The 22179-nt window shown below is 42.0% G+C and overlaps 1 protein-coding gene across 4 annotated transcripts in view; it reads left to right on the top strand.

Moving 5' to 3' along the window:
- The window catches only part of TLN2 (talin 2), a 141371-nt gene that overhangs the window by 66850 nt on the left and 52342 nt on the right, over window positions 1-22179 (top strand). For all 4 annotated transcript variants that reach the window (XM_054272471.1, XM_054272473.1, XM_054272470.1 and 1 more), the window contains 18 exons: window positions 594-657; window positions 2771-2875; window positions 3635-3790; window positions 4679-4780; window positions 7633-7709; window positions 9266-9446; window positions 11008-11121; window positions 11759-11867; window positions 12544-12752; window positions 12895-12993; window positions 14446-14613; window positions 14737-15031; window positions 16346-16512; window positions 17582-17710; window positions 19124-19237; window positions 19533-19646; window positions 20940-21074; window positions 21966-22094. In XM_054272471.1, the coding sequence (XP_054128446.1) occupies window positions 594-657; window positions 2771-2875; window positions 3635-3790; window positions 4679-4780; window positions 7633-7709; window positions 9266-9446; window positions 11008-11121; window positions 11759-11867; window positions 12544-12752; window positions 12895-12993; window positions 14446-14613; window positions 14737-15031; window positions 16346-16512; window positions 17582-17710; window positions 19124-19237; window positions 19533-19646; window positions 20940-21074; window positions 21966-22094 (2467 nt within the window). The remainder of the gene's footprint in view (window positions 1-593; window positions 658-2770; window positions 2876-3634; window positions 3791-4678; window positions 4781-7632; window positions 7710-9265; window positions 9447-11007; window positions 11122-11758; window positions 11868-12543; window positions 12753-12894; window positions 12994-14445; window positions 14614-14736; window positions 15032-16345; window positions 16513-17581; window positions 17711-19123; window positions 19238-19532; window positions 19647-20939; window positions 21075-21965; window positions 22095-22179) is intronic.

Genomic DNA, 22179 nt, shown 5'->3' with positions numbered 1-22179 from the left:
TCCCTGTTCTGAGAGCCTTGGAGACTGAGTGCTGCAGAAATTAAAACTGCTTCTTTTTTTTACTTTGAGGAAACACAAAATAACACAAACTGCTATTAAGTGTCCACTTAAATGAGTGTCTGGTTTTTCATACAGTATTAGTGCTCTAACACTTCTTGGATGACACAGAGAAAGAACTTGTCCCACCCATCAGTAAATCCAAGTGCTGCTGTGGAGTGACAGCAGTGTCTGAACGCAGAGCTGGCCCAAGCCTCCATGTGCCCTTGCCCCAGATCACACTGAGTGTGGTTGCACTTAGATATGAAACCTCTGAGCTGCTGAGACACATCCTATAATTTAAAATTGGAAAGTGTCCCAGCTATTGTTTATTTTTGATGAATTTTCAAAGCATGAAAAGCTACTACATGGGGCAGCAACTCAGGTGGTAAGACAGCCACTTGCTCTTGCTCTATTTAGTTTTGTTTTGTTGTGCAAGTATTTAACACCCACATCAGGAGGCCTGGGGGACCTAGTGCCAGTGAAGATGTATGGACAGCATCCCTCCTCAAGGAGGAACTATTAACTTTGGAACTTCTTTTTTGTTTTTCCCCTAGCCTGAAAGAATTCCTGCCTAAAGAATATACCAAACAAAGAGGGGCTGAAAAGAGAATATTTCAGGTAATTGTGAGGCTGAAAAAGCTACTATAGTTTCACTACATTTATAAGAAAAATCTGAGATTCCCAGGTGTACATTTTGTTGTATACAAAAAACTTTGAACTATATAGCTCTCAGAAAATGAAGTATCAAGTATTTGACAGCTTTTATTTTATTTCTTCGGCAGGTTTATTGTCCTGATCATTTTTGGTTTACTGATAATTATCCAATGTGTTTTGTTAAATGGAGAGAATGAAAATTAAGTATTTTAAAGATCTTTTTGTCAGTTGCATGGAAATATAAAGATGCATCTTTGTATTGAAATAGACACATGTTTAGGAAAGCCAGTTTTAATTTCATGCCTCATTCAAACATGAGCCTCAATTCTGCTTGTTAATGCTTGAATTCAGTGATGTGTATGGGAATCACCCCATTGTAAAAGACTGGAGCAGTTAAGTACCAATGGTAAAATGTGCTGGTATTGTTAGAAGTGGTCTGAGGGCCTGAGTGCTATGGATGGACCAGGTAACTCTGCCCACAGAAATACAGGTGTGGCAATACAATGGAAGTTGGAAAATTCTGGGGTCAGCAGGTGAGATGAAGTCTCATGGCTTCTGGAAGGACACACCAGAGATCTGAGATCCCAGCTAGGGAGACAAGTTCAAGGGCAGGAGCAGGTCACATCCTTTCTTTTGTCTGCTGCACTCCCAGCTGAACAATCCTCTAACTTAGTGAGTCTGTTCTACCTTGAGTTTTCTGTACTTCCTTGTAGATGAGTGTGTCTGACACTTTCCTGTGCACCTTTAGGTGGTGCAGTGACATTGCAGTTTGAGCAGAAACCAGATTCATTCACTTCTGAGTATCACAGCCATGCTTTTCAGAGCATGGGATTTTTGCCCATGTCAGATATGACCTAGGAGCAGTTTCACTCATTATGTGCTGTAGTGCATGGACCAGAGGCTCAGCAGTGTGGGCACTGCTCTGGGCAAAGAATCAACAAGGTAGCGTATGTGAGCTGTCTTTTTCAAAAAAACTCAGTTGTTTCCCAAGCCATGAAGTTGTGCTCCTTGTTCTTTGGGGATCCTGGTTGTGTTCTCTGCTGAACTGACAGATTGGAGCAGCCTGTGTCCTTGGGACGCAGGAGGTTTTGGGAGTTGCATTTCCCCTCCCAGTGCTGTCCCTTGGAAGCTCCCAGGCTGCTGAGGTGGGAACAAGAGGAATCAGAAGGCGTTTCCCATGTTCCTGCTGCTCCCCCTGCTGCCATCAGTCAGCCCCAAAGAGGTGGCAGCCTGCAGTTGAGAAGCACATGAGGGGAAGATGGGGTGGGATGGGGAATCCCACAAACAGGATTTAAACAGGGAGACACTGGAATGTGGATTTCAGCACAGTGGTCTGGATAGGAGAGCAGATCCTATTTAAATTTAATAAATTTAAATACATAAGATGGGTACCTGTCATTACTTACACATAATCATCAATCTACTAATGACCACATTGTTTAAATAATAAATAGAGACTGAGTTACAAGGCACACTTAGTTGAGTATTTCAGGCCACACTATCCAGAAAAATAATTTTTTGTTCCTCAGCTGTAGAGATATTTTCCTGTGATGGAAAAAAATTTGGATAATGCTCCAACTGGCAACAAAAGCCCATTGGAAGTGCCTACAAGGCATGAAAAATGGTCTCAAGTACAAGGTGTGAGGCTGTCATGAGTCAAGTTTTGGGAAAGCAGAAATAAATAATCTATTTCTGGGAGGAAAAAATAGGGTGTGGGTACACTTAAATGATGTTTAAAGGAAGTGAAGAGGCATTAATTGTATGAAACCTAATGATGTCAAACAGCAGGAATACCTAGAATTTTAAACTGTATCAGAAGGGGTTTAATGTGCATGGTCTGAGGCACAGATTGGTTGATGGTCCAAGAGGAGTGTTGTTTGCCCAGGTTAGTTATTTTCTCTCATGTGAGGCATTATCTGATAGTTTTGCTAACATTTCTACCCAGTATTTTTTTTCAAATATTCTAATTGTGATGATTATGAACTAAGCATCCTGAAATAGATAAAAGCTGTGTCCTTTTCTTGTTTGTTTGTAGCAAGCTTTGGTTCTGGCTAATTGAGACAGAGCTCTCTTGCAGGAGCACAAGAACTGTGGTGAGATGACAGAAATAGAGGCCAAAGTGAAGTACGTGAAGCTGGCGCGTTCCCTGCGCACCTACGGCGTCTCCTTCTTCCTTGTGAAGGTAACACAGCTCCTGCTGGGAGCACCCTGTGCCCTGGGTTGTGGGTTATCTCAGCTCCCTCTCTAAGCCAAGGTTTGCTGCCTCAGCCACTGAGATATTTCAGTTTCCTGCAGGAGTGAGAAGAGGGGCTGTGTGGGATTCACATTCTCTGAGCAGAGAGAGACAATTCTCTCTCGCAGGTTTTTGCCTGGAGAAGCAGAGAAGAGAATGATCAAAACATTTCTTATCTCATTTGCTGCTCCTGTGTTTGTGCACAAGTGGAACGCATTATGGGAGATTGTTTACCTGAAGGGATTTGCTAATTGGATTCTGGTGGGAGCGTTTTGTTTTCTTGACCAATCTCTGCAAGCTGTGTCCTGATGGTTGGTCAGGAGACAGTCACAAGATTTTGTTCAGTTGAGTTCTTGTTTCAGTTTAGATGTAGTGTGAAATAGTATAGAATAATATAGTATAATAAAGTATTTAATGAGCCTTGTGATATCATGGAGTCCTGCTCATCATTCTTCCCGCCCATCAGGAGAAATTTCACCAATAGGGTTGTCTTTTGAACTGAGTAGTAAAGCTGCACTAAAGACCAGAGCTTCTTAATTAATGCATTGTTTGAAAATCATTGTCTGTAAACAAACTAAGCCTGGAGTTTTAAATTGTCACTGTCGGCATGCCAGTTGCTTCCCTTTGCAGTATATTCTATCTTGCTTCTCTTTTGTCCTGAGGAAAGCTGCATTTGTAAGGAAAACAATCTTCCACACCTTGTTATAGGAGAAAATGAAAGGCAAGAACAAGCTGGTTCCCCGTTTGCTGGGGGTCACCAAGGACTCGGTGATGCGTGTGGATGAGAAGACCAAGGAGGTGTTGCAGGAGTGGCCCCTGACAACTGTGAAACGCTGGGCTGCCTCCCCTAAGAGCTTCACTCTGGTAATCTGGCTGTGTGTGTTCAGAGGACAAGGGATTTCTGTGCCAGGGAGGCTCAGAACAGTTTCTGTACTGTGACTTGTTCCACCTCTAATTCTCTAGCCTGACAGAGTCACTGAGCCCCCAAGCAGTAAACTGGCACATGCTGTAGTCCAGGTTCAGTCTGGGGTTTGGTGCTTCTGGACAGGCCAGTTCCTCAGAAATACTGTTTAAATCTTTCAACAAACCACTGCTTAAATCTCATTTGGGCCTAACTGAAGAACCAATTAAGAAAACATTATTATTCACACTTGTGTACATAGTTATGATGTCATTCATAATGCACTCTGTGACTTGCAAGATGTGAATATAAACAAAGTCAGCTGGCTCATTCATATGTTTGATAATTATGAGTTTAGAGAAGCTTCATGAATGTGATATTTTGCTAATTATTTGGTCAATAGGAGACCACAGCAACATACATTTTGTATATGAAAAGGTTGTTTGAAGTGATGGAGCAAGAGGCAGAAGCTGGAAAATTGCATTCACTTAATTCATGTGCATCTAATTTCCAGTTGCATGGATGATTATGGTCTAGGATTAAATTCTAAAAAAACTTTTCTTCATCTTCAAGTGACTGAATCTGATAAAGTTAGATGAAGTATCTCTTGGGTATTTCAGTTTATGAAACATCTGTGAGTAGACTGAAATAAAAAGCATTCTTCTCTCTTCCCTCAGTCTCACATACAGACTGGTTTAGAATCTTGGAGAAGTTTAACTTATTGTAGGATATAATAAAATGTCTATACAATTTCAGAAATTGAATTTTCTCACTTATATTTGATATTGTTTCTTCATTTACTTACTTTGCATTTTCAAATGAGTTTTGGGGTTTTTTCCCTTTTTCTTCAGGATTTTGGTGAATATCAGGAAAGCTATTACTCAGTACAGACCACTGAAGGAGAACAGATCTCTCAATTAATTGCAGGTTACATTGATATCATCCTAAAGAAGGTACAGTATTAACATCTTGGCATGTAGCAAAAAAACCAATGCAAAAATTCAGATATGTGCAAACTGCAGTTTTTCTCTCATGGAGTCAGTGTTGTATCTTGTGTTTTGATGTTGTATATTTTTACCTGCAAGTAAGGCACTGCTTCTGGAAAAATCAAGGCTATTTCTTACATCTCTAGCATGGGTCTGGCTCAGTACAGCACTCCTGGGCTTTGTTTTTCTGTCTGGAAGGTGACCTGGTGGCTGTGAGTGTATATCCAGGGAAGAGTTCAAAGCTTCAGCTGAGGATTTTTATGCTATGGTCCAAAGTGATGAAGCAGGTGGGAAGAAATTACCCTAGAAGCAGCATTTAAAACTACTGCCAGGACTACACAATAGTTGTCCAGATGCTCTTGTATATAATGTACCAAAGCTGAGAAAGTTTTTGGCCAGAAAAACAAACCAAAAGCCCCAACAGTACATTGCTTTAGAAACACTGTGATTAGCAAAGCAAAGAATTAGACCTGAGTTGTGCAGAGGGGGATAGAAATCTGTGCTTGTGAAGAGGTCAGACTGCCTTGAAACTTGTTTTTATAGAATGTGCCTGGCAGGAGAGAGGAAGGGCTGATACAAATTTCCAGTACTCAGAATATTCCCAAGCAAGCAAGTGCAACAGCAAAAATGGCAAATTTGCCACCACACATGGAGCTGAATGGTCCCATTCTAATCGTGTTACATAGAAAAGTGAGGTGTTCAAACAGCACTGATTCATTCTTGTCAAAATTTTACTTCATTGACATTCCAACTACATCATTCTTTACTGTAATAGATTTTAGTAGTAAGAAATCACACAGTTAAGAAGCCCAGAAGAATTTATTGCCTTTGTTAGTGTGAGCAGTTAGGATGTAACATTAAGGGTTACATAATAAAAGGTTGAGGAGGATTGCCAGAATTCATCACACAGAGTTCATCACATGCCTTTTGCTCTGAGGCTGTCAGGCTCAGGTTTAATAAACATCAAATAAATTGCAGGTTTCTGTAGATGGTTTAAAACTTGATTCAAAAGTAGCATTGCTGTCTAGTGCCAAATGAAAGCAGCCTTCTGTCTTGATAGAATACAAATGTGCAAATTTCCACTCCCAGTTCTTTGATTTTTTTTTTCTCTACCATCTGCTGACACAGGCAGTTTGAAACTAATGAATTAGGAACAGGTTCAATCATAAACACCCCTGATTCATGTGAGAAGCTGCAGTTTGTAGTTGTTGAGCCCAAGTAATGTCTGGGATGGATGCATCAAAGTGGGGTTTGTTGCTTTCAGTTGCATATTGTTAATTCTTGCTGTGTTTTGGGCTGGTCCAACTCATTTTCTCCAGTGTGCATGGATGGGTACATTATTTTCTGCTCAAGTGTTACTAGTACAGTGTTCCCCCCCACTCCACCCAACCCTTCATGTCCTGCAATTTTAGTGATAGGTCATTAATCAGCTGACAGAGGACCCAGAACTTGAGTAGCATGTATCTAAATTAAAACCAGTAGATTTCTTCTTTTACTTCACATTATTACAGAAGTCAAGCACAATCATGACTAGCCAGAGGGAGTTTCAGTCCATGCATGAAATCAAACTCTGGTGGGAAGCACTTCTTTCTCCAAAGCTGTGTGTTCATATGGATGTGCATGAGGAGTTCCTCTTGGATGGAAGGGCACAGTGGATACTTCTCTGTTTATATTCCTCTATATGGACTCAGACTACAAATCATGTAGCAAGAGGGAAAGCAGACAGTTTCTCTGCACTAGGCAACAAGTACAAATAGACTCTTTTTATAAGGCACTGTTTCTATGATTTGTAGTTTCCTGTTGTTTCTACTTAGTGCCCTTACACATATTTACAAATCTCTCTTAGCACTAAAAAACCCCTGCCTCAATCTTCAGCCTGAAGTCAGCCTGAACATTCAACTTTAAAGTCTTTAAAGTCAACTTTAAGGTTCTGAATTTTTAAAGACTATGATAAAATGACTTGGAGACACTATTCAATTTATTGTCTTTACTTGTGGGTATGTATTTCCTGCTGGCAGTGATGCCTTTTTTGGGCTTACCTAGAAACAGAGGCCAGGCAAAGATAAAGAATAAAAGTGGATATATTTAATTTATATTTTAATTTTAAATAATTAAATTTAAATCATTAATTTTATATTTTAAGTATATCTTTCAGGTATATTAAGGGCAGACAGAGCCTCCCCAAAATGAATGGTGGTGATGAGTTTTTCAGACAGATAAGTTTGATCCATTTACATATCAGGAGTTAATGCTCCAATTACAGCTTCAGGTGATGAAGTTACATTCCCTCAGTTTGCTCCCCACTCCCCTTCCCCTTCACTTTTGTTTACACTTTTTGGGGCCTGAGGCTGTAGGGTGTCCTTGGATCTCAGGCCTAGAGGGAATGTTTTCTCTGAGCAAAATGTGAAGACAGGGAACTAACACGTTAACAAGTTAACTAACACATTTATATGGAGTTTAGAATTATGCATATTGCAGTACAAGATTTCAAAAATATAAAGGCTAAAATCTTGAGGCATCAGGGGGTAGCACCATACAGTAACACTTCAGCACTTTCCTCATACCTTTGTTCACAAAGGCACCAGCAGGTTTTTTCCTTTACATATTTCATCTGCCAGGGTTTAGAGCCTGGGCTGTTAAATGCTGAAGAGTTCCTCTTCTCTGGGGGAGCTTGTGTTATCACTCACTGCTCAACAGTGTGGTGTTCAGCACCTGACAAGGCTCTGCAGGTCATTTGTTTATGTTTGTGATAAATGGTGGACAAAAAGCAAGAAACAACACTCATTGTTTAACTTATCTTTTTTTTTTTCCCCCTCCAGAAACAAAGTAAAGATAGATTTGGGCTTGAAGGTGACGAGGAATCAACCATGTTGGAAGAATCTGTTTCACCTAAGAAGTGAGTGCATGCGACAGGAGGAAAGGGTCTGGTTTTGAGAGTGCCCCATTTAGCAGTGGCAGCTTTTTCAAATGAAGCATTACAGTTATTACTGTGGTAGAATGGTTTTCTACAGAGTATTTCAATAGGAGGAAATGCTGTCCCCAGGAAATTCAGCAGGCTCCTAGCTTCATTCAAGGATTGAAGAGCAGATATTGGTCACAAAATTGTTGGTTAGAGCAGCCAGCAATGGCACCATCAACTTGACTCCTGAACAAAGGCACTCAGGCTGTAATTCAGTAAAATGCTGAGGCAGAGAAGGGGATAATAAAGAAGAGCCGAAAAGTTGTAGTATTTTTTTTATCTTCATGTGTGATTTACAAGGTTTTAGATGCTTGTGTCTGCTGGTTCCATGGTTTCCAGCAGGTTTGACACCTGTCAGTTTGGTTGTACACAGTGTTATGAGCTGAGCTGGCTTATTTCAGCAGCCAAAGCCATCAGCATCACACCATGTGTGGTGTGGGTAGGGGAAAGGGTTTGGTAGAGGTAGGTCAGGTTGTGGTTTTGATGGGAGAGTAACTGAATAAAGCAAAACACAGAACTGTGGAGCTGGCCGCACTCTTGCAAAGGAATGTCAAATCTTTTTGTGACATTATAAGCTGTAATGAGCCACTCAAGTCTTTTCTTGGAGCTCTTGAGGGTGGCAGTGTCAGCAGTGTGTATGTGAAAAGTCCATTTGATTTATTGTTAAGCTTACAGTTTATATGAGATAGATTTGTTAGGTATTTCATGTGGCCTTACGGGAAATTTCATCTTTTGATGGATCACACATGTTCAGATGTGCTTTATTTTGACATGGCCCTTTCCAAATCACTTCCAGCATATACTGTTAGTTAAGTGCTGTGCAGAGAAGCCCAAAACTTGTAGTAGATAAATACAAGATTTTTCGTGGTTGAAATCACTTTTTTTTTCCCTCAGCAGAGTGTTGTTGTTACAGCCTGAATTTCTGTCAACACTTATAGCTATTGAAGGTTGAATCATGTTTAAATATGAGCAGTATATCTGGCAAGGCGGTTCAGGATGGCAGTAACTTTATTTATTATTCTCCAGTCCAGGATCTGGGGGACTGCCAGATTATTTGCAAGTACTGTGTGTGCTTATTTGTATAAAGGGGGAAGAATTAAGTTTTTATCCCAGTTCTAGGGAGTGCTTGCAAAAGATCTCCACAAGGTTCATGCTTCTATTTTGTATTGATCAGCCTGTGATACAAGTGAAACAAAGCAGTTGTTGTGCCATAAACCTTTTTCTGGTTCTGTCTAACAGGGGTAAAGCCATTGTTTCATGTTTAACAAAACTGCACATTGCCACCTTTCCTGGGTGCCTGTTCATTAGTGCTATTAATAACTGATCTGCCAGAAGCCCCACGTTATCTTTTGTCCAATATGTTAAAAAATGGTTCGAAAGAAAAACCATCAAGTTCTCCAGCTTCTCCAAACACTGTGAAATGCAACTGAAAGCCTAGAGGAGGCAGAGCTGAGTTGGCAGGAGCTGACTGAGTGTGTGTTGGTGTTTTGCAGACCCACCATCCTGCAGCAGCAGTTCAACAGGACGGGCAAGGTGGAGCACGGCTCGGTGGCGCTGCCGGCCGTGATGCGCTCGGGCTCCAGCGGCCCTGAGACCTTCAACGTGGGCATCATGCCCTCCCCGCAGCAGCAAGTGACAACTGGCCAGATGCACAGAGGACACATGCCCCCTCTTGTGAGAAACACTTGCTGCTGGGAAAGAATGGGTTTCTGCAGAGTATTTCAGTAGAATGAAGTGCTGTCCCAGGCAGTGAAGCAGGCTCGTAGCTTCGTTCAAGGATTGAAGAGCAGATATTGGTCACAAAATTGTTAATTAGGGCAACCAGCAATGGAACCATCAACTTGACTGTGTTACAGCACTCAGGCTGTAATTCAGGAAAATGCTGAGGCAGAGAGGGGGATAATAAAGCAGAGCTGAGAAGTGGTAGTATTTTTTTCATCTTCATGTATGATTTACAAGGTTTTGGTTGCTTGTGTTTGCTGGTTCCATGGTTTCCAGCAGTTTTGACACCTGTCAGTTTGGTTGTACACAGTGTTATGAGCTGAGCTGGCTTATTTCAGCAGCCAAAGCCATCAGATGTGTGGTGCGGGTAGGGGAAAGGGTTTGGTAGAGGTAGGTCAGGTTATGGTTTTGATGGGAGAGTAACTGAATAAATCGAAACACAGAACTGTGGAGCTGGCCGCACTCTTGAAAAGGAATGTCAAACCTTTCTGTGCAGTGAGACCATAAAACCAGATTTTTTGTGTGTGAAATCTGTCTGTGCAGCAAGTAGTCAGAAACAAAATGTTATACCTATTTGAGACCGAGAGTCCTGGCTGTAATGCTCTGACTGTTCTACCAAACATAACTTATGAATATCCCTTAAATATTTAGGGTGTCACTTTTTGATTTATTTCCTCATTTTCTTTAAAGCAGGCTCTTCCAGCCTTTTCTTTACCTTTAAGTAGTTAAAACTAGTATTCAAAGGGGAAAAAAAAGGTTTAGATACCTGCTGCACTTGGCTCTCTCCCACAGGCTAAGGAAACTGAGCTCTGCTGTCTTGAGCGTGCCCTCCACATCCCTGTCAGGCTGTTTCTTGAACTCCTTGTTCCTCACTGCCCTTTCTCACCAATGTTTTCCCCTTTGTCACCAGTGGTTTCCCAGAGGTGCCATCAGTTTGGGTGCTGCACTCAGCTGTGTCCTGTGCTGGGTCTGTTGGAGCTGTCTGGAACCAGCTGTGCCCAGTGTGGGGCAGCCTCTGGCTGATTCTCCCAGAGGCCACCCCTGCAGCCAAAACTCCTGCCACAGACACCCAGTACAGACAGCATCCTGCTCTGCTAAACCCCTTCAGTTTTCTGTTAGCTTATGCATATTGATGACAATTTAGTTTTAGAATCATCCTTGATTGCATTGGGAGGCTGTCCCAGGAAATCGGTAATGATCTCCTAGAAGCAAATTGATTTTTCACGTTGTTCAAATGCAGGTCAGTAAGACAGCTCAGTGGGTTTGTGTGTATCTGTTGGCCACTGTTTGAGCTGAGAAAGGTGAGCAGTTTATGTGTGTGTGAAAATAGCACAGAGTGTAAAATGGCATAAGCAGAATCAGGACTGTGAGGAGAGTGTGAGTGCTTTGCTTTCTGCACTGTGCCAGGAAAAGGCAGCTCTGGAATGGCCTGGGGTGGTTGCCGGGCTGCTGTCACTTGTGCCTGGAGTGCCCTGTGGGCACAGCCCAGCCATTGCCCTGCTCTGCCTTGCAGACCTCAGCCCAGCAGGCCCTGATGGGGACCATCAACAGCAGCATGCACGCGGTGCAGCAGGCGCAGGCCGACCTCAGCGAGGTGGACAACCTGCCACCCCTGGGGCAGGACATGGTGAGTGCTGATCCACACAGCAATGGCCTTTGGGGCTTTGGGGTGTTCACAGAGCAGTGCAGTCATTGCCCCCAGATCTAGAGTGGTACTGCTAAAGCTTTTTAATATGGGGTAAAATTTGTGCTCTCTCTAAGGAATTCATGTACAGTGGCTCACCTCACTCTAATCAGTCTCCTGAGACCAGATGTAGCAGACTGCATAATCCTGCCTGGAATGCTCTTGTTTTGTGGGCATATGTACAGTTAAACACAAACTATGGGCAGTATTAATGGTGGGACTTACTGCCTCTCAGAAACATGGAAAATGAGAACAAAACATGATTCTGTTGTTCATGATCCAGGTTAGGGCAGGATGGCAGAGCCCCAGAGGGTCACTGCTTATGGGGGACTGTCAGTCAAGAGTGTTTAGCCTTTCTTATGGCATTTACCTTAAAAGGGCAGCTGTTGAAATGTGACAGCAAATCTGTAATGAATGAATCAGCAGAGGAAAATGCTTGCATTCTTATTTCACTTTAGGGGCCTGCTGTTTTTCTTCTGTTTCACTTTTAAAAATCCACAAAGGAATGGGATATGTACCTAGTATCTTAGTGTACAGAACCTCACTGTAGTCCTTAATTCTTTTCATTATTGCTCTTCAGGCATCAAGAGTATGGGTTCAGAACAAGGTTGATGAATCAAAACATGAAATACACTCTCAGGTTGATGCAATCACTGCAGGAACTGCGTCTGTTGTTAACCTTACAGCAGGTAAATTTCAATGGGAGGGATTTCCTTGCAGTCTCCTCACTATTTGTCAACCTAAATCAAGAAACATGAACTGAGTATGGGGCAGCTGCAGAAAATGTTCTTTAAAACACATCAGTAGTTAAGTGCATTGACATGTGGAACAAACTTGGTGTCCCTCCCAGCACAGTTTTTTCTATCTTCAGTTTCTCTAAAGGTGTAACAGTCAGTGCAGACAAAATCTAGCTGGCTTATCCAACAGAGTAGAGTGCTTGCAAGGTTGCTACAAGAAAGCAGCATTGATCTGGCAGTTGTTAAGGAGAGATTCTGTTTTTATTGACTGTGGGTTTTTCTTCAGCAAATTACAGGTTGAGGGAGCTGTGAGTGGCTTAAATGAGACGAGACTGTCTTGCGTTAGGTTCTTTTAGTATTGAAGGAGGCTGAAACTGTGGACTTCTCAGCAAATGGCATTGAATGAAGAAACATTCTATTAGAGGATAGATTGTTGCAGAACAAGTGTAGAAATGAGAAAGTTTATAGCAATCTAATGTGGTTTTAAGTGGCACATTACTTACTAGACATTGCTTGGCTGTCTTGAAATGTCTCTTTTATCTCTCACCAGTGTAGCTTGTTGTAGCTGCTGCTGTTTCCCTTTTAGCCACTAAAGCATTCTGATCATTGAAAACCATTTGCTCTGCAGGGGACCCAGTTGACACTGATTACACTGCTGTGGGATGTGCAATTACAACCATCTCCTCCAACCTCACTGAGATGTCCAAAGGTGTGAAACTGCTTGCTGCTCTCATGGATGATGAGGTTGGAAGTGGAGAAGACCTCCTGAAAGCTGCTCGAACCTTGGCCAGTGCTGTCTCAGACCTGCTGAAGGCTGTGCAACCAACTTCAGGAGAGGTGAGCAAAGGAAAACGTCTCAGGTTCCCTCTTTTTGGCCATATTGCCTGCACACTAATGCACAAGTTCCTTGAGGAAATGTAAAATGCAAGTGAAGTTCATTTTCTGTGAATTAATGCATTTCTCTGTTACCTCTTCCCAGCCTCGCCAGACAGTTCTGACTGCAGCTGGAAGCATTGGACAGGCCAGTGGGGAGCTGCTGAGGCAAATTGGGGAGAATGAGACAGATGAAAGGTTCCAGGTAATGAGGGGATTGTTTGTCACTGTCAGAACTGTGCAGTTTTAATGAGGAGGTCCCTGCATAAAACCAAGCTGCTCAGAGTGTGGTTAGAAAATGCTGAAGTTTCTCTATGCTAATTGAATCCATTTTGAAGTTGATTTTAATTACACAATTATTGTATTTGCTGGCAATGCATTCTCATTAAATTAAATTAGCCTCTCAGAAGGCTAATTTATTACTTTATTATACTATATTATATTAAAGAATACTATACTAAACTATACTAAGGAATACAGAAAGGATACTTACTGAATGATAAAAAGATAATAATGAAAACTTGTGACTCTTTCCAGAGTCCTGACACAGCTTGGCCATAATTGGCCAAAGAGTGAAAACAACTCACACCAGAATGCAATGAAACAATCACCTGTGGGGGTAAACAATCTCCAAACAGATGAGCAAAACACAGGAGAAGCAAATAAGAATTGTTTTCTTTTCTCTGAGGCTCCTCAGCTTCCCAGGAGAAAAATCCTGGGAGAAGGAATTTTTTCAGAGAACGTGAATATTACACACAGTCACAGAACGCTGATTTCATAGAAACCTTTACTTCATTCTGTGCATCATACAGATGCTTCATGGAGAGCTTTTTGCTCTGTATTTCTTCTCATTAAATATAATGGGGTTTATGCAAGTGTTTGCTGTGTCTGTATGTATACATGTAAACATGTAGAAGTTAATAAAATCTTTTGGTAAACTGAGTAGAAAAAAAAGCTATATTGCAAACAAAATTTCTTCAAGATGAAAAGTAGCATCAGTTACAAAACCATTAATGCCTTATGATTTAACAGTGTTTGCTGTTGCCAGTTCTCTTAAATCCTCTGTAAAAAATGTGTGGATTTTTTCACTGAATGCCAAGGACATGTTTGCACCAGAAGCAAGGGAAGGCACTTTTCAGCAGCAGCTACATCTCTGGAGTGCACTGTGTGCAAGGTGTCTGCTGATACAACTTACAGGCCATTTTCACCCTTCATCCAGCAGTGAATCTGTGAACTTCATCAGTTCTCATTTGTATTCCTAGCTGAATATATCTGTTACAACTCTTGGCTAAGAGAAAGAATTTAAGCATTCTTATTAGTCTTATGGAGTGTTGGAGAAAGTGGGTAAGGAAAAGGGATGGTTTGTCATGTCTAAAAGCAAAACAAAAAGTAGTGGGTTTGGTTTTTGAAATGGAAGATTTTCTGCCTGCTGTGATGTTGAAATTTAAATAAGTGTATTGGAAGTATTTCCTTTACTGGAAAACCAGGTTATTTTAACAGTAGAGGCATTAGGAAGACTCCATCCTATTAAAAAACGGAAGTATATGTGTAGGATTTAAAGTGGGGAAACGGGAAGAAATTATTTTAACTTAGTGATTGCAGGAATTAACACCTGGATGTGTTTTCATGTCTCAGACTTTTCCTTTTCCTTTACCAGGATGTCCTGATGAGTTTGGCCAAAGCTGTTGCCAACGCTGCTGCCATGCTGGTGCTGAAGGCCAAGAACGTGGCCCAGGTGGCAGAGGACACAGTGCTGCAGAACAGGGTCATTGCTGCCGCCACCCAGTGTGCCCTGTCCACCTCCCAGCTTGTGGCTTGTGCCAAGGTGAGCCAGGGCTGTTGGTCAAGGGCCAGAGCCTCGTGTCCAGGGGGTGCTGCTGCGTGTCTCCAATGCCTTGAGCACGGGCCGGTGAATAATAAACCTTTTGTGGGTGCTGTCCCCACGCAGGTGGTGAGCCCCACCATCAGCTCCCCGGTGTGCCAGGAGCAGCTGATCGAGGCAGGGAAGCTGGTGGACCGCTCGGTGGAGAACTGCGTGCGGGCGTGCCAGGCGGCCACGGATGACAGCGAGCTGCTGAAGCAGGTCAGCGCCGCCGCCGGCATCGTCAGCCAGGCCCTGCACGACCTCCTGCAGCACGTGCGGCAGTTCGCCAGCAGGGGGGAGCCCATCGGCCGCTACGACCAGGCCACCGACACCATCATGTGTGTCACCGAGAGCATCTTCAGCTCCATGGGCGACGCCGGTGAGTGCCCGCAGCACCGGCTCACCGCGGTGTGTGACCGTGCTCGCAGGGGTCTGAGGATGAGGGAGGAGATGAGGATCTGACTCTGTTTTAGAAGGCTTGATTTATTATTTTATGATATATATTATATTGAAACTATACTAAAAGAATAGAAGAAAGGATTTCATCAGAAGGATGAAAAGATTTCATTCATTCATCGTTCTTTCTTTTCTAAGAATAGAAAAAGAAAGAATGATAGCAAAAACTTGTGGCTTGGACAGAGAGTCCGAGCCAGCTGACTGTGATTGGCCATTAATTAGAAACAACCACATGAGACCAATCACAGATGCACCTGTTGGATTCCACAGCAACAGATAATCAATGTTTACATTTTGTTCCTGAGGCCTCCCAGCTTCTCAGGAGAAAAAATCCTAAGGAAAGGATTGCTCAGAAAATATAGCTACAATGGTTCACATGCCAAGAAAATAAAAATCCTTCTTCTCTGTTTTCTGCTTCTAAGCTAGTGCTGTCATCATGGGTATCCAGCTCATAATATTAATCAGCAGTGTGCACATAGCTGTGTGCTAGATGGAGTAAGTATTCAGTGAAAACAATCAAAACCATGCTAAAGGAACACTGTAATCTTTTGTGTTTTCTGCCACTGCTTCACTTCATAGTATTGTATAGCAGTTTCTCATCTCCAAATAAGAAGACAGGCACCTGGGCAAATCCTTCACAGTGATTGGTGTTACTATGCATAGATTTTGTTGTAGGTTCGTAAACTTACATCTGCTTTTTCTTCTGAGATGTTTCTAAAAAATGCAGCTTCTAAAACAGGAAACGATGTTTTTGGCTAAAACCATCTTAGTGGTGCTAAGTGTTTTCTAACAAAGTTTTCAGTTTATATTAGACAAAAGATAATTCCCCAGAAACACAGGAAGATGATGGATGATTTTTATTAAAGGAGTGAAAACTTGGCTGTGATTTAAAAGCCAAGTTGTTAGTTTTTGCTGGGACAGGAGTTTCCTTGAACTGTATATTCAAAATTACCTAAAACTACTGATTGTTTTTGTCTTACCATCTAGATTGCAAATACTACACTTTTATCTCCACTGTAGTGATTTCTGTCATTTATATTGGGGTCCAAGATTCGCATATGAAACTTTCAAGTTATATGTGTATATACATGTGTATCATTTTCAAGTGAAAAAACACTTCAGCAAATGGAAGTTAAATTTTTACCTTGTGGAAGGATGCCGAGGTTTGAAGCAAGCCTGCAGTGCAGAGAGGAGAGGGTGAGATGGGGCTGTGCATTTTCCATCCCTGTGCTCCCAGGTGAGATGGTGCGGCAGGCGCGGGTGCTGGCTCAGGCCACCTCGGATCTGGTCAATGCCATGAGGTCTGATGCAGAGGCTGAGATTGACATGGAGAACTCCAAGAAGCTCCTGGCTGCTGCAAAGCTCCTGGCAGACTCCACAGCCCGCATGGTGGAAGCTGCAAAGGTACCAGGGAAATGAACTGTCAGCTTAAAATTGTAATGCTGTGCACAAGGAAGAGAGGCTGTGTGGGATTTATGAATAGCATCTGGCTGTTTATCTGCTTTCTCTTATCCTGTAAAAGTTTAGCATTTAATGACTTACTACATTCCAAAAACCAATTTATTAGCTGCCTGGATTTTTTTGGTTTTCAAAAATCATCTTGCACTGCTTTTGCTTTCCTGTGTGCATTGTGGTCCTGGCTCAAGCCCTGTAGGGCAGTTACCACCAGCCCTGAGCCCTGCTGTGGTGCAGGGGCTGTACCAGTGAGAGGGAGCAACAGAACCACAGCAATCTCTTCCTGCAGTCATTACACAGCAACTCCCCTCTGTTAAAGAAACAGTTTCCTTCACCTGGGGAATCTTGCCTGTGTTGTTCCCTTCCACATTCTCCCCTCCTTATTTTCACAAGAGACACAAATATCACAACTTTTCTTCCCTTTCTGTTTCAGCCTGCTAGGGAGGAATTGAATTTTTGAATTCCTTTGAACTGTTTCCCAGATCCTGCACTGAAATGATTTTTACAGCAGCAGAGCCAGCCATTCTTGCTGGGACTCCAGAAGGCCTGTGCCTGGCTGCCTATCCTTGGCTTTCCAGTATTTTCTGACTTCAAGTGGAGATGATCTACTGTGTTAAACTTCAAGTTTTGGACTGCAGTTACTGGAAGACATATTGATTTGGGAATTTTAAAACTGTTTTTTTTTTTTTTTCAAAAACCTGTATTCATACAAGTACATTATTTCAGATCAAAGGAGAAGCAGTTAAAAAAGGCTTTTTTCCCAAGCACCTGAAGTGGTATATGAAGCAAATGTTCATCTTTCTTCCTCTAAGTACCAGACATAGTAACAGCCTTCCATTAGAAACAAACTTTCTGAAGTTTTGTAGTACTTCAGTGTTCTTCCAATTTCCTTATGATAGTTTAAGGAAAATCAATGCTGATGTAGCAGATGCTGTCTGAACTTGTCTTGATGCTCATCCACGTTTTCTCCAGTCATTTTTACTCAAACTTACAGTTTTTGCTTGGACATTTTGTGCAGGGAGCTGCAGCCAATCCTGAAAATGAAGATCAGCAGCAGCGTCTGAGGGAAGCAGCAGAGGGACTGCGGGTTGCTACAAATGCTGCTGCACAGAATGCCATCAAGAAGAAAATTGTCAACAGATTGGAGGTTGGAAACCATGTAGTGAAAGTGCTAAGCAGAGAATGACAGTGCTGTAAGCTCAGTTCCAGAGTACAAGCTTAGAATTAGACATGCCAGTATATCATAAGATAGTTCTCAGAAAATTGAGTAACTTGTGTCACAGATGTGGTGAAGTGCTGTAAGGATTTGACTCAGAAGGCATATGAAGGTGGTTTAGTCCTAAAATTAAACACCTGAGCTGAAATGCCTTCACTGCTGTGTTAATTTATCTCTCTGGTGTGCCATTTACACACAGTACCTCTTGTGCCTTTACTGGGATATAGAATTCCAGACGAATTTCTGTACCAAGTTAGTTGGATCACAGCATGTCCAATTCAACTGGGGAATTACTCAGAGTCAGGAAGCAGAAATGGAAGTAAAAAGATAGAGCCTATCTAGTGGCCCAGCCTAGGAGAAAAGCAATTTAGTAAGGATAAAATACCATGGGAGTTTGTTTTGTGGGCAAAGTTTGATCTTCACATTCTCAACTAAAATGAAGAAAAGACAGATTGAAAAAAGAAACTTTTCATAGTTCCTAGTTTGCAACTGTGATTTTTGCATTAGTCTGATTCGAATGCAGTAAGGTGACCGTGTTCCAGAAATACATTGAGTTCCTGTGTCTGTCTAGAAGTAAAAATCAGGACTACTGGAAATAAAGGCTGATGTCTGTAATTTTCTAATTGCATTCAAGAAGGTTTTCTAAAAAGAATATTTAAAATGTTTTGCTGTTATAACATATACTGCCTTACAAAGGAGTAAAATGTGTAACTAACTTCATGCTTGCTTCTATATACTGGGCCAGTTAGTGTTGTACAACATGTTGAAGTACCTTGGATAAGGGGTTGAATTTTTATTTTTGTGATAGGGAGAGGTTGATAATAACATTTGAAGTAGGTCTTCAGGATGCTTTTAGACTCAGAAATAGCAGTATTTTGTACCTCTGTGTCATTGTAGGATCTTTGCTTTTGCCATAGAGCAGTCCCAGCAGAAATTGGCTCCCTTGAGCCCTGGCTCAGAGGTGTCAGTGTGGCAGTGTGGGGGCTTTGCTGTTTCCTCTGGCCTTCAGAGGAGCTCGTTGTTTAGACCATTTCTGCTGTTTGTAATTCACTTATCTTCCTCCTGTTGAAACCTAAGCTGTGAAAGAGTAAAGGCATAGAATGCTTCTAAGTCTGCCTTTTTCTTTATTGGCAAATCAGAGATGGGTAATTGAATTCCAATCATTTTCACCTTGAGAGAAGAGCAGTGGTGGTCAGTTGAGGTTTCCTTAAGGCAAATCAAATTAAGGGATAAAATTTATTAATTTTTCAATGTTGTTACTGTCAAAGTTACCTATAGTAATGTGTGTTCCATCCTCTGAATTACTCACTTTCAGCACTGATTTAACTTTCTTTTTCTCCAAAGATTGCAGCTAAACAAGCTGCAGCTGCTGCTACTCAGACCATTGCAGCTTCTCAGAATGCAGCTGTTTCCAATAAGAACACAGCAGCCCACCAGCAACTTGTGCAGAGCTGCAAGGTAAACACAGCCCATGGCAAACAACTCCTGAGCAATGCTTTTGGGGACCTGATGAGGATCACCAATCAATAATGAAATCAGTAATGATTTCTTGCATAGAACATCTATTAAAAGTCCTATTGTGTACTAGTTTGGTTCCATGCATCCTAAATTAATTCTATGACAGCATAGAAGGAATTTACTCAGGAATACTGCAGTTGTCTTCAAGGGGAGTGGGAAGGGTGCTTGTTTTATTTTCAGAGGATTTTGAGTTTGTATTTTTTTACTGAAAATCTTTTCCCTTTGTCCATTTTAGACTGTTGCAGACCACATTCCTCAGCTGGTGCAGGGTGTAAGAGGAAGTCAAGCTCAGGCAGAAGACCTCAGTGCTCAGCTTGCTTTAATCAATTCCAGCCAGAATTTCCTTCAGGTGAAGTGAACCAGTCATTGCAGTAGATGTAAAAAGCATTTTTTTAGTGCTGTATGTTTTCATTTGTGATAAATAACCAGTAAACTGCTAAGAACCATGTAAAGTTCACTGCTCTGAGCCATAGACAGGCAGAATTTTGTTTCTCAGGTTAGGTGGCCAGAATTCATTGTGGCTATGGAGAGTGAGAACTGCTGACATTGAGGTTAAAAGTAACAAGAAAAAAGTATTTTTATGGAGAAGAAACAGTCATTGCTGTACACTTGTCTTCTGGGTTAGAGTTTAAAGAACAAAATGGAGAGAATTTAGCATCTTTCTAAGTAGAGGTCTGAGTCTGAATATGTGTTAGGCTGTTGTGACCTTTTTAGGCAAGGTAAACTTAGTGTTGCAGCAACAAATTTCAGAATTCCTCAGAAGCAGAAGGGAATACTAGCATGGTTTTTTAGATATTAGCCTGCATAATAGATCTAGATTGATGGTTTGGGAAAAACACAAAATTTGACTGTGTGCTTTTTCTATAACATCTTAAAATAGAAAGATAGAATATTGAGTATTGATAACAAAACTATTGGCTTATTGTTAACATTACAGGAACCAGCACCAGAAACCAATTCTCTGTGCAATGGCATGGTCATTATTGGCATCAGTCTTACCTTAAATGTGGTGGCTGTTAGCAGGTTTTTATGGTCCTGTGTAGGTAGAGGGATCACAAACCATCCTCTCACTCTGAGTATTTGCTTTATGATTCCCTCTGGAGTCATTCACATGATTGATCCATCTCCCCTGTGGCTGTATGTGTGTACAGTGGTGATGGTGAGAATCAGCAAAGGGTTTTAGTTGTATCAGCAGTAATCCCTGTGTAGAGGCATTGCTTGAATTACAATTTTAATTTCATAGAATTTTGGCAGAGGTTAATATTTAGAAATGTAGAGAGAAATTTGCCATCTCTGCCACCTTGAGCTAATTGTACCACATGAATGCTGAGTGGCAAAATTTCACATTTCAGTATTTTTAAGTAGTTTACATGAGTAGTCAAAGGCCTCAGGCAGAACCTATGGAGTGGTCACTGTCCCAGCGAAGCACAGATGAGTCCTGCTGCAGAGGGCTTGGAAATGTGACAGAATTCTGACAGGATGTGCCAGCTTAAGGAGCAGGAATGCGCTAGTCATTAAAGAAAAATCTAGAAACCTCATGAGTGTGTGAATGAAAGAAGCTATTTGTTTATTGAATCCTAAACTTTCTTTAAAGAAAATGAGCTGGTAAAACTAACTGTGTTCACTGTTGTTCTCTGAACAGCCTGGAAGTAAAATGGTGGCGTCTGCTAAAGCTGCTGTCCCCACAGTGACTGACCAAGCAGCAGCAATGCAGCTCAGTCAGTGTGCAAAGAACCTTGCTACCAGCCTAGCTGAGCTGAGAACTGCCTCCCAGAAGGTAGGTAAATAAATCCTGCTTTTAATCACCCAGAACAAGAGGACTTCTTGTCCCCCCTGAGGCAGTGCTCACCTCTCGCTGCTGTATTTTGTGCACACTTTGCTCAGACTCCCAGGTGGCCTCTGTGTCATGAGAGAAGGGGGAGGGAGAAGTGACAAGACAGCTAAAAAAGCTTCTGCTTCCCTTTCCATACCAGCCAAATGGGAGCAGAGTGTACACAGCAGCACATCAAGACTGAGCTGCTGTTACATTCAGGGGAGAGCAGGGAAAAGGGAACACAACTCGTGCCCCACCAAACCAGTGAGAGCCAACTACAGCTGTGCTGTAATTGTGAACTGGAATGATCATCTCTAAAACTCAGGGAGGCAGATGCTCTGTGTTTCACACACAGATTTCTAAACTATGTGGGGCTTAAAATATGCAAGTGGAAAATCTGATCTCTTTTGTGTGTGTACACTGAGGCCAGGATGGTAGCACTGAGGTGGCCACACCTGAGCTAATGCTACAATTTCTATCCCATACTGGTGAGTGTGGGCTGCCACATCAGGGAGTCACTGAGATTTTGGTCATGATGCTCAGTGTGGCCACTGCCCAAGGGGAAATCCAGAGTGCCACAGTCACTTTCTCAGTCCCTGGGCTGCCTGCTGTGAAGGGACATGCACACAAGGCAAGTGCACCTCATTCCCCTTTTAGCAGGGTGCTATTCTCTTCACACACTGAAATATTGTTCAGGAGTTTGGAATCCATGATGTAAAACCCTTAGAGGGCTCACAATGGCCTCTAAAGTAGGAAGAGAAATAATATGGGAGGGAAGATGAGATCTGAAGCATCTACTGTTTCTGAAAGTTGTGTACAGCTGCTAACAGTGGTGCTGATCTGGTTTCTGAACAGGCTCATGAAGCTTGTGGCCCAATGGAAATTGATTCTGCTTTGAATACAGTCCAGACACTCAAAAATGAACTGCAGGATGCGAAGATGGCAGCTGTGGATGGACAGCTAAAACCTCTCCCAGGAGAAACTGTAATTGAGGAAGGATGTTCTTCATTTTAAAACAAACAAAGTTAGCTGTTAAAAACTTAAATATTAGAGGCAAAACAAGTCATGA

The sequence above is a fragment of the Melozone crissalis genome, unplaced genomic scaffold, assembly GCF_028551555.1.
Source record: "Melozone crissalis strain CALT ecotype California unplaced genomic scaffold, PUWL_Pcris_2 ptg000014l_1, whole genome shotgun sequence".
NCBI classification, from domain to species: Eukaryota; Metazoa; Chordata; class Aves; order Passeriformes; family Passerellidae; genus Melozone; species Melozone crissalis.
The sequence above is the reverse complement of the archived record's forward strand: the minus strand, read 5'-3'. Positions and strand labels throughout refer to the sequence as shown.